The 12,172-nt window shown below is 35.6% G+C and overlaps 2 protein-coding genes across 3 annotated transcripts in view; both read left to right on the forward strand.

The window, feature by feature from the left end:
• The first annotated feature begins 583 nt into the window (after positions 1–583).
• kto (mediator complex subunit kohtalo) overlaps positions 584–12,172 on the forward strand; it is a 76,613-nt gene continuing 65,024 nt past the window's right edge. Inside the window, exons 1-4 of the mRNA XM_017620948.1 lie at positions 584–1,285; positions 1,342–2,497; positions 2,556–3,992; positions 4,046–5,735. Coding sequence (XP_017476437.1) covers positions 676–1,285; positions 1,342–2,497; positions 2,556–3,992; positions 4,046–5,735 — 4,893 coding nt within the window. The 5' untranslated portion in view covers positions 584–675. The remainder of the gene's footprint in view (positions 1,286–1,341; positions 2,498–2,555; positions 3,993–4,045; positions 5,736–12,172) is intronic.
• On the forward strand, positions 10,350–11,590 carry LOC108366523 (uncharacterized). 2 transcript variants are annotated; one of them, XM_017620947.1, is made up of 4 exons: positions 10,350–10,487; positions 10,692–10,928; positions 11,396–11,439; positions 11,507–11,583. In XM_017620947.1, the coding sequence occupies exons 1-4, from the start codon at positions 10,457–10,459 to the stop codon at positions 11,552–11,554; spliced, it is 360 nt and encodes a 119-aa protein (XP_017476436.1). In that variant the 5' UTR covers positions 10,350–10,456; the 3' UTR covers positions 11,555–11,583. The 2 variants fall into 2 exon arrangements, with proteins under 2 accessions (XP_017476436.1, XP_017476435.1); XM_017620946.1 differs by having other exon boundaries at positions 11,396–11,590.

Raw genomic sequence — 12,172 nt, forward strand, 5'->3', positions numbered from 1 at the left:
CCGCAGATTTCTGCGCTACGGGCTACAACTACAGAAAAATTCTGCGGTGTTGAGTTTTCATTNTGATTTATGCGCTACTACAACTGCAGAAAAATTCTGCGGTGTTGAGTTTTCATTTACATGGCGCNATGCGCTACTACAACTACAGAAAAATTCTGCGGTGTTGAGTTTTCATTTACATGGCGCTTTGGTAAGACAGATCGTGTCAGCTGACTCGGGTTTACGTACCGGTAGGTTTACGTTCTTGACTAAATTCAGCTTAATTCTGTCGGTTGGCCAACTTAGTGTCCGATAAATCGAAGCGTGTGTATGGCCTTTCATATTTGTATGATGACCAAAAGCTCTTGGGAATGAGCGAGAAGTATCGAGTATGTGCTTGTATTTACTCGTATAGTTTCATTTCTAGCTGTTTTCGTACGAAGGGGAATATCTAAGGTTTTATAGGGCGTATNATTCAGCTTAATTCTGTCGGTTGGCCAACTGAGTGTCCGATAAATCGAAGCGTGTGTATGGCCTTTCATATTTGTATAATGACCAAAAGCTCTTGGGAATGAGCGAGAAGTATCGAGTATGTGCTTGTATTTACTCGTATAGTTTCATATCTAGCTGTTTTCGTACGAAGGGGAATATCTAAGGTTTTATAGGGCGTATAATTTGTATCACTGGTTTTTTTAAATGTTGTCTTTGCTACAAGAAAAGAGGCCTTTGAAAAGATCTCGTTTGGGGCCACCGGATGTGTATCCTCAGGAAGCAAAGCAACGTGAAGATGAATTGACTCCGACTAATGTTAAACATGGATTTGCAACAACTCCACCTTTGGCAGATGAGTTTGGAACCGCTCATAATTCAAACATGAATGCCCATAAAGTTGGTTCTTTTTTTAATTCTGTTTTATCAAAGAAAGAAGAATTGATGACTTTACAAGATACCGTAAGAAAAAAGCAACAAATAAACTGTAAAGACAATTTCTGGCCAGTTTCCCCGCGGACAAAAGGCGCCTTAGATGCTTGGTTCAAAGATCTCGCTGGGAATAAGCCATTACTGAGTTTAGCAAAGAAAGCACCTTCATTTAATAAAAAAGAAGAAATTTTTATTATTCTTTGTGATAATCAAGTTAATATGCAACGTGCAGCTTGGTTTATTAAGTTAAGTGCAGCTTACACTGTTAGTTTCACTGAGTCAAAAAACAAAAAGCGAAGTATATATGACCCAGCCGTAGAGTGGACGAGTAATATAATAAAATTTATGAGGGAGCTTCTTCCCAAGCTTCATGAATATTTTCAACGTAAGAAATAATTCAATTTAATTTAAATCTATTTGTAATAACTAACTTACTTTCAGTTGGATTCGAAAAAAATGCACACACTTACAATAATACCGTCCATGGTGTCTCTTCAAGCCAAGTTGTTTCTTCTCCTGCTGTAAACAGTCCAGTAACGGCTCACAGTCCGCTAACCATGAGCTCAATATCCACAACCTCTTGCTCATCGTATATTGGGAATACTGCTTCAGGCAGCTCAGCTGGCACCACGTGTACCAGCTCTACTTCTCCTATATCCGGAATTGGAAGTAATTTTGAAGATTGTCGAAATGCCCTGAAGTATTGGAAATACTGCACCCGACTTTGCAAGTATATGCACGAAGAGTCATTACTTGATCGACAGGAGTTTCTTAACTGGATTCTAGAACTCATAGAAAAATTTCGTTCACAGTTATCTTTCGATATATCTTTAAAAAAGTTAATACTCGTATTTGCACTACAATACATTCCGGATTTTGTCCAATCAGAGCGTTTAAGCAGAAAATTAGCAATATTAGTATCAAAAAATGTAACGGCGTTATTGGAATTAAATGTTGAAACTCCTACAATGAGCAAGACAATTGAGTCCACCGGAGCGAATATGGAAGTTGATGCAGTAGAGGAAAACAAATTTTTGACGAATGCTGCACATGCATCTTTGAATGACTGCGTTAATTGCCCCCACCACCGCGATATTTTATTATATTTAAGCACGATTCTTCAAACAATAACCTTGGAATGTCCTACAGCATTGGTATGGAATGGAGTTAATGAAAGTCGAGCAGCATCTACAATATGGGGCAGCTCACTTGACCATATTCCTTTAGTTCCTTCCGAATTACCAATGCCATTTAAGTGTGAAAAATCTAATATCAACATAAGAAAACAGCTCCAAATGGCGGAGACAGAAATATCTCTACGCTCTAAACATGCCCAAAGGCGTTGGTTTGCTGAAAAATGGCGTAGTTCTAAAGTAAATTCATTTACCCATCTGCTGAATATCCTCGATCATATGGATACGCATTGTTTTGATCGTAGGGATAAAGACAATAATATAAATTCGCTGTACTCAAAAATTTTTCCACATAACGATGCAAGCAATAATTCTGAGGAAAAAATCAAAAGTATACCTTACAATCCTGCAAAAGACGCTTCAACTGTAAAAATACTTTGTGAATGGGCTGTATCCAACCAGAGGTACTTTATTTTATTATTAACCAAGCGAAAGGAAACTTATATATTTTATGTATTTTAGGTGGGGGGAGCATCGAGCCATAGCTGTTGCTATTTTATTGGATAAGCGACAAATTGAAGTTACTTCAAACATGGAAAATGATTATATCCATAATTCCAATTCTCTAGATGAAAAAGATTCAGTCAACTCAGGAGTAGGCTTAATTGGCGGCGTTCCAGTATTTCAATCGGTGTTGATGGATTTTTTGGACCGAGATGCTCCAGTTTTAGACGAAAATGGTTCAATCCAAAATCGTACACAATTTATAAATCTTGTGCATCTTTTCAGCACATTAATACGTTTCGACGTATTTTCGCATAATGCTTATATGCACACTTTGATTTCTAGGGGCGACCTTTTAAGAGAGTATCCCATTACTGAATTAGACAATGTGACCAAAAATGAGGCATCCCCAGTATGCGGGGCGGAGTCAGTTGATAACAAAGCATCGCCTTCTCACAATTTCGACGATGAGTTTACCACCGCCTTAGATTTTAAACACAGTGAATTCGATGACTCAAATGTTGATGATGATTTAGGAAAGTTACTACAAAATATCAAAGAAAAGGGCCAACAAAGTGCCCTGGAAACACCTGACAGTCCGAAATTACCCGACAATTCACAAATTGATTTGAACGAAACTCTTATTTCACGCCATTATATATATACCAAACATTTCCCTATACCTCAAGATGAAACTTGTGTATCTTATAGTAACGAGTGTAACCAACGGTATATTTTGCTGTTTGGTGTTGGCAAGGAAAGAGATGAAAAGAAACATGCTGTAAAAAAAATGTCAAAGGAAATCAGCAAACTTTTTTCTAAAAAGTTCAGCATTGACGTTGCAGAAGGGGGAAAAGTAAAAAAACATTCTCGAAATGAGTTTAATTTTGAGGCCACTACAAGTAAATGCAAGAGCATGGCTTATTTTGAACAGCATGTGGTTACATCTCAGTGTGCGGTTATTGTTTTAGAACAACTTAATGGTTTTGCTGCTGGAAATAACAACTACTTGCCGGTTCAGGAACATGTTGCTTTTCTGTTTGATCTAATGGAAATGGCTCTGAACATATATAGCTTGTTGGAATTTTGCGACCATATATTAAAAGAACTACCTGAAATTGAAAATCAATTACAATGTAAGAAATCCAATTTGGTTCGATTGTACACAACTTCCTTAGCTCTTTATATTGTTGGAATACTGCGTAGATACCATTCATGCCTCCTGCTAAGCACGGAAGAAACTGTAACAGTGTTTGAAGGTTTATGCAAAACCATAAAACATGTGAATAATCCTAAAGAATGCAGTTCTGCGGAACGGTGTATCCTCGCTTACCTGTCCGATATATATGAAATGTGCACTTTGCTTAAATCGAAGGATACTGAGCCAGAATTTTATTCGATAATTGCAGTTATGAAGACTTTTAAAGATATCTACAACTCTCCAGAACAATTAAGGTATTATTTTACGTTTTTTCCTTTTAAGTTACTATAATATTTTATATTTTTAGCGCGGTTCCGCAGGCATATAATACAAATTTTTTACAAGAGTTATTCATATCACCAAGACGGGGTGCAAAAATAGAATTCAATTGGATTCGCCAATTACAAGACTCAACATCCAACGTTTATAGCTTCGTTTCAAATGCTATTTTAGCTGTTTGTCAGGAAACTGATAATGATCGTTTAAATGAAATTGCCATTTTATGTGCTGAGTTAACAGCTGCATGCAACACTCTTTCAGAAGAATGGATAGCTGCACTCCAAAGCATTTGTAATGCTTCAAAGAATCTTCGATACCCTCATCTTTTCGAACAAGTTGATATATATGACAACAAAATTCATAATTCATTAGCAGTTTTCATTTGCATTTTGGTGGCGAGGCACTGCTTCTCCTTAGCTGATTTTGTGCTGAAGTTCGCTCTTCCTACTTTAGCGTATGCTTACCCAGTTGGCGGTGAATTTACCACTGATGCCGAGGCTGGAGCACGCCTTACCTGCCATTTAGTTTTAAAGTTATTTAAGACTATTGAAATACCACAGCCAAGAATGTACTCGGTCAGCACTTCGCCGAATCCAATAAACATGGTGGGTGCTGCATTCAGCATAAAGTTAAGTTGCGATCGTCACTTATTAGTCGGCGCACATAAAAATATTCCAATACAGGCTGTTTTAGCAGTAATTAAAGCGATACTAATTGTCGTTGATCTGAAAACGCCAACGGTACCTATTAGCACTGCTGTGGTATTAAATAGTGGAAAACGTAGCGGTGTTAATACACCAGTGCATCCAGGAAGTACACCAAAAACGAACGATCGTCCCGCAGATTTGAGTCAAATACTTGGTACAAGTGATTTATCAAATATCGGTACTGTCATTGATCAAGATATTAATCAACCGAATTCTGGGACTAGCAGCACCAAATCCTTAGAACAAATATCTTTGCTGGAATTTGCGAACCACGTCCTGAAACAAATTTGTTCACAAGAACACGTTTTAGAGCGCTGTTTGAAACATGCAGATAATTTATGTGAAATGATTATTGATGATATGCTTACAACAAAACAAGTCCAACGAGTGTTATACATGATATGCTATCCTGAAGCTGAATATAACATAATATCGGAAATGGATCAAAGATCGATGATTGTTCGGATCTTGGAAAACCTTGAACAGTGGACTCTTCGAATATCATGGTTAGATTTGGAACTAATGTATCGCCAATCAATGAACAATCCATCTGAACTGAACAATTGGTTAGATACAGTAGCTAAAGCAGCAATTGACGTTTTTCAGAGAGATAACGTATCAGTTGCACATGGACAAAAGGAAATGTGTCGCGAAAAGCAATCAACTTGGTTAATAGCTCCTCTAGTGTCCAAACTCACTCCAGCAGTTAAAGGTCGGGTCCTCCGCGTTGCTGGACGTGCACTTGAGAGCATGCATTTTTTTACAAAGCTTCCTAAAACAGAAAATAATTGTATGACCAATGGTGAAGAACGCGATAGAATTACTAGTATCGCAATAAACCAATCATATGGTGGATTAAACTCAACAAACTGGGTCAAAAAGTTGTCGTTAAACTATCAACCTTTCTTAGGATTTATTCTATCCTGTTTGAATGGTCAGGATGAATATAAAGAAAGTCTCTTGGTATCGCTATACTCACAGCTCTCACAATGCTTGCAGTCGTTCTCTGAGGTAAATTTTCATACATATATAAATACATTCATTTAGCTAGTAAGAGGTTGTCCAATGAGTTACGTTATCGTTTTATTTACGTTGCGCGCCAAGAAAATTACTTTCATCTCCTTGCAAGTTATTCACTTTCGACTTTCGAAAAAATATTGGTAAACTTCAGAGATTTTGACACAGTTGAAAGTGGTTTTTTGAATGGTTCTTATGTCTAGAAAACCAGCTAGCACTTTACCGATCATAATAACCTAAACTGAACTACGAATGTAACTAACAGCGTTTTATTTTCTTGATAAAAAAATTTCATTAATTCTTTATAAGGGCAAAATTACAACTCACGTAGTTGCCATCAAAGAAAAAAAATTATGCAGTTTTACCTTAAAAATAATAGATTGACGCCTACACGTATCGCACATCTAGGTCTTAAGAGAGCTAACTCAAAATTCAGATCTGGAAATGTAACTGCTTGTGGATCTTACAGATTCAACGCGATTAATCTAAAAACTGGTGTAACCGTAGTTTTTTAGTAAGTGTACATAACCATGAATAACCAATTTTTGCATCAATTGGAGATAATTCATATGAATTGATTTATGCAAAAAAATCGTCCTAAATTTTTTTTTGAATTCATCGCTTTTTAGATCTAGGTGTGCGATAAGTTAGTGTTTGGCCGAGCTTCTCCTCCAATTTGTGGCGTGCGTGGAGGGACCTACATTTTTACGCGGACTCCAAACGGCGATTGTATTTTTATGAGAAGCTGTTTTTCATAGCAGAAATACACTCGAAAGTTTGCCATTGCTAGCCAGGGGGCGATCGCTGTTAAGAAAAAACCTTAAACCAAGGCTCTGCGGAGTTGAAGCGCGGCTGCATTTTTAGACATAGATATATATTTACCGTGACCAGATTTCTGTGGCCGAAAATCTGGGCATTTCTGAAGCATCGAATCAGAACATACAGTTTTTATTTTAGAATAAAAAGGCTTAATACAATTTTATTTAAGTGTCATTCCATTGAAAAGACGAAAACCACATAAATTTAAATATATCTCTATTTCAGTAGTAACCTCTTTTTAAATTACTATATTTCATTAACCTGTAGGAAAATATTAAAAATCAAAAGAAGTTGTAATTTTTGTCTATGGAAATTTTTATTTCATGCATAATTACTTTACAGCAATCATAAGGAGATGCCCAACCAGTCACAACTTTAAATATTTTTTAATATTTTTATGAAGATTATATAAACCTCATTTTTATTGAAAACGAAAGCGTATAATTCATATTTTACAACGCAAATACATCGTTCGTGAAAATTAGTGTTTTGGCTAAAATTCATCTTTGAGTGCACCAAGGTAAAATAGAGTTCTTTTTCGTGTCCCACTAGTCACATCCATTGAAATGATAGTTACATAAATCTAAGAAATCGTTTGATATTTGGGTTAAAGCAATTTTATACATTAGTTATCGTTCTATATTAAAAAATATCTCTCGCTGTTGTATAAGTTCCGACGACATAGTTAAAATTCACAATTGATCACATCCTGGAGTAAAATGTCCTACTAGTCACAATGGTATGGCCCTTAAAACAAAACATAGAGAAAAAAATTGAAAAATGTTTATTATTTTTTTAGGAAAATATAAATTACTATCTCAAAAAGGCATTCAAATCAAAATTTAAAATTTGTAGACCATTTAAAAAAATTCGACGAATTTTAATAAATGTTCATGACAATTTAAAACATTTTAATCAGATTTTCTGGAATAGTTTTAAGTATGCAGTTTAGTAGCCCATTAATTTTTAGTACAAGAAGCTTTGACTTGCAATACATTTTTGGCAATTTTTTGTTCGCACATTTTCTTCCATACACAGTATAGAGGTATACGCCGCCGAGCCAAGCCGCCGTTTTTTGTCATTACTCACGCGCCGCCACCGAGCTACGAAAATATCGGCGCGGCGGCGGCGGCGTTCGGCGCCTAAGGAATTTTGTACAAAATTTTCATGAAATGCATCGCTTGAAGGAACTACTACTACAGAATATATAACACTTTTTTTCAATACCACAACAATATTCCTTTTTTACATATTACTACAACAACAAGAAAGTTGTCACACACCAAAAGACTTTAACGATAACATCTCAGAAAGCAGTTTTAACAGAAGTGCCCAAATTGATGTTCTTGTGTATTTTTTAATAAAGAGTTGAATATTTTTCAAACAGATTTTAAATAAGTAAGTTATTTTATTGCGGGGTCCCACAGACGTATACAAGTTCTAGGTGGCTGTGTGAAAACTATGTTAGCATTCACAAGTGGTGGGCAAACCCCAGAAAGGTTTTGCTCCATCGGATCGAAATTTTTCTACACAGGGTTAAAGTCCCCCCTTCTTGATGGAAATTAGTAGTATTTTTCATTACTTTCGGTTATCCTTAAGAAAATTTGGCACTTAATATTTTAGTGGAAATTTTAATCATTTATAAGTCATTTTTTAAACAGTGGGTCAAAAAGGCCTGTTCTGCTGGGAGTTGATGGGTAAAACTGTTGGAAAATAGTAGACTACCCTAGTTTTCTATCTATAACCCGCAAAAAATCGTAAGAACCCCATAATTTAACATAACGGTAGATAAGGTTATTTCTGAAATTTATTAATAGCGAAATAAATTACTCCAATAACTTCACTTATTATTTTTTTTATTTCTTTAAATTTAAATAGTACATACGGATTTATAGAGAACATAGAGAACCATAGTGAAGACTATTTGAATATTGTAAACAAATTACTCTTAAATCTATCAATACTTAAGTTAAAATCGATAACACTAGAATATGTATTGCACAATTCAATGCATCTAACAATTGGTTCATTTTGCATAATTCGTGGTATGCAGAGCACCAACCAATAGCCTTTTGTTTCTTAAATTATGCGGGGGATTATATAATATGAGCAAATTTGTTAAATAAGCGCAATTTATGTGCCCATTGATTATTTTATAAATAAATATAATGAGACCCAGCAATTTCCGTCTGCCAATATAGGGAGGAACATAACCTTGCCAGGGCAACTTGCAAATAGCGAATTTGGTGAAAATCTTTTGAACTCTCTATTTTGATCGAGTCCACTTCATAATATGGACTCCATATTATAGAACAGTATTCCGGACGGCTTCTTACTAAAGGATTTTAAAGTTACTGGATCTCTGAACTCTTGAGTATTGCGCCTAATAAAGGCTATTATTGAGAACGATTTAGATACAATATAGTCAACGTGTTTTGTAAACGCGAGTTTGGAGTCAAAAATAATGCCCAAATCTTTTATCTAATTTATAGTCAAAAGGTATATCACTACTAGACTGCCTCGAGAACGTAACTACACAACATCTACCTATATTTAGGTTTAAAAACCACCACTGCTAAAATTCATCTAGATCGAGCTAAAGACGATTACGATCTGAGAGATCACGCACAACTGAAAAAAGTTTAACAGCACCTGCAGACATCAGACAGTTTGCAAAATTAAAACAGTTAGGCAAGTCGTTTATAAATAGAATAAACAAGAGTGGTCCACAATGCGTGACCTGTGGTATGCCCGACCATGCATTAACTGTCACTTGAGATGTTGGCCCAATTTTCACAAGTACCTTTCTTTGCGTTAGATCCTCTTCTGTTCGCCCATCCATCAGCGCCAGGCACTCAAAATTTTAATTCAAGTAGGAAGTAACATTATTTAAATTTAAAACTAATTTAATAATGAAATAAGTGGAATTATAATGTGAATTGACAAGGCAAATGCCTAACGCTGACGAGATGACATGATCAACAACGTGAATAGACGTGCATTTGATTACTCTGCAATAACTTTTTATAAATCGAGATATTTCAAACTTATATTCATGTATAAACTCGGCTGATGGTTTTACGAGATAGTGACTCTATACCAGTAATGAAATATTTTTAAACAAGTGAAAAATATTGAATTCAAGAGTTGAACTCTAAATAATAATTTTTCTAATTCCACTTTCTTTTGCACAAAATAAACAAAACGGTAAACAAAAGCGCGGTGGCTGAGTGAATAATNCAAAGCGCGGTGGCTGAGTGAATGAATAATGGAAGAGTGTCACAAGTGCCGAAAAGGCATAAGAGATAAAACTGGATTGCACTGTGCGGGTGTGTGTGGTAGAGTCTATCACAAAACCAAAGCGTGTGCATCTATAGATGACTACTGTTTGCAAGGTTTAGTAAATTGCCCCTACTTGAGATTCATGTGTGATGACTGTGTTACATACATATCGAATGTTGATTATGCGCTCAAACAAATGATATCAATAGCGGAAAGCAACAAAATAAATATATGCGAACAGAAAACGGAATTCGAAAGCCTAATAAACAATCATAATAGGGAAATCAAGGAATTAGTAGCTAGCAATGAGAAAGAAATTAAGAGGGTAATGGAGACTTTAAAAAAAGGAGAAAGATGATTTAATTGAGAGGGTGGAAAACTTGTGCATTTTTAATAAAGATTACTTAGAGAAATTAGCTGAAGGTTTGTCTAAGCAAAGAGAGGAGATAATTAAAGAGGTGAAATAAGTTGGTGAACAAAACACAAACAATGGTAACAGCATTATATCGTATGCTAATGCTTTAAAAAGTGTCCCGCCTATTATTGTTAAGCCAAAATCAAAACAAAGTGTTGGCGTAACAAAAAAAGACCTAAATAAGATAGATGCCACTGACATGAAAATTAATAAGGTGATAGATAAATCCAATGGGTCAGTTGTTATTAGGGCAGACGACAATTCGGAAAAGGAAAAAATTAAAACAACCCTACAAAATAGATTAGATTCTCAAGTTTACGAAATCAGAGAATCTAAAGTTATTAACCCAAAAATTAGAGTCACCAATATGAGCGAAGAATACAACGATGTCGAAATAATTGCTAAAATAAAATCACAAAACGAATTTCTGAAAAATGCTTTTATAAAATGTGTGAAAGTTTTTAAACAAAGAAGAAATAATAGCTCGGTGTGCACCTTTAGCGCAATCATCGAAATTGAACATGAGAAATACTTGGAAGTGCTAAAACGGGAGAAGATTAACATCGGGTGGGATCAGTGTGGCGTATATGATGGGCTAAATGTTAAAAGATGTTTCAAATGTTTAGGGTACAATCACAACGCAAATACATGCACTAAGAAGTTAAGATGTGGTCTATGTTTGGGTGAACATAAATCTGATGAGTGTAGTACACAGGTAACAAATCCTGTCTGTGGAAATTGTGCGGATGCAAATAAAGATCTTNCCTTTAGCACCTTTAGCGCAATCATCGAAATTGAACATGAGAAATACTTGGAAGTGCTAAAACGGGAGAAGATTAACATCGGGTGGGATCAGTGTGGCGTATATGATGGGCTAAATGTTAAAAGATGTTTCAAATGTTTAGGGTACAATCACAACGCAAATACATGCACTAAGAAGTTAAGATGTGGTCTATGTTTGGGTGAACATAAATCTGATGAGTGTAGTACACAGGTAACAAATCCTGTCTGTGGAAATTGTGCGGATGCAAATAAAGATCTTGGTTTTAAGCTCGATACAGGTCATAGCATTTTCAGCAAGGAATGNACTCAGGGTACAATCACAACGCAAATACATGCACTAAGAAGTTAAGATGTGGTCTATGTTTGGGTGAACATAAATCTGATGAGTGTAGTACACAGGTAACAAATCCTGTCTGTGGAAATTGTGCGGATGCAAATAAAGATCTTGGTTTTAAGCTCGATACAGGTCATAGCATTTTCAGCAAGGAATGCCCTGTCTACCAAAGAAAACTGAAAATACAAAAACAGCGGGTGGGTTACTAGCAACCAAATCTAGCAAGTGTTATAAGTNGGGTTCGGAAATTCTCATTTATGATTATTCGTTTTCATCCTTTTACGAGATTTATCGCGATCGATAATATTCCAAGTCTATTTTTGCATTCTTTTATCGCGAGTGAAAAATGCAAACAAATTTATCATCTCTCACATTCGGAATGCGATCGACAAAAAAATTTTCGCTGCTTTTCATTCGCGATCGAAAAAAGCAAAGAAATTTCCTCTCACTCGAATATGAGAAGTCCGAGCATTGCCGATGTCGGCCTCTCATAAATAAGAAAAACGATGCAAAGAATCCATTCGCGATCACTCACAACAGCTTATCGCGATAAACTTTTCGCGAAAAATTTTCAACGACGTTGTATGGGAGATATTTTTCGCGTTTGTTTTGGGTATGCATTTTGTTATGCATACAGCGTACATACATATGTACATATGTATATGTAAGTAATGCAAGCAAATGCTTTTCGGTTGGAAGGAATTTGGGAATATGCACAAATATATGAATTATGGTGGAAAATATATATATATGTATCTACATATACATAAATTACGTACATGCATACGTGTAGTTAAA

This window comes from Rhagoletis zephyria, unplaced genomic scaffold, assembly GCF_001687245.7.
Source record: "Rhagoletis zephyria isolate East Lansing unplaced genomic scaffold, Rhagoletis_zephyria_1.1 Rzeph_scaffold_02304, whole genome shotgun sequence".
Lineage (NCBI taxonomy): Eukaryota > Metazoa > Arthropoda > Insecta > Diptera > Tephritidae > Rhagoletis > Rhagoletis zephyria.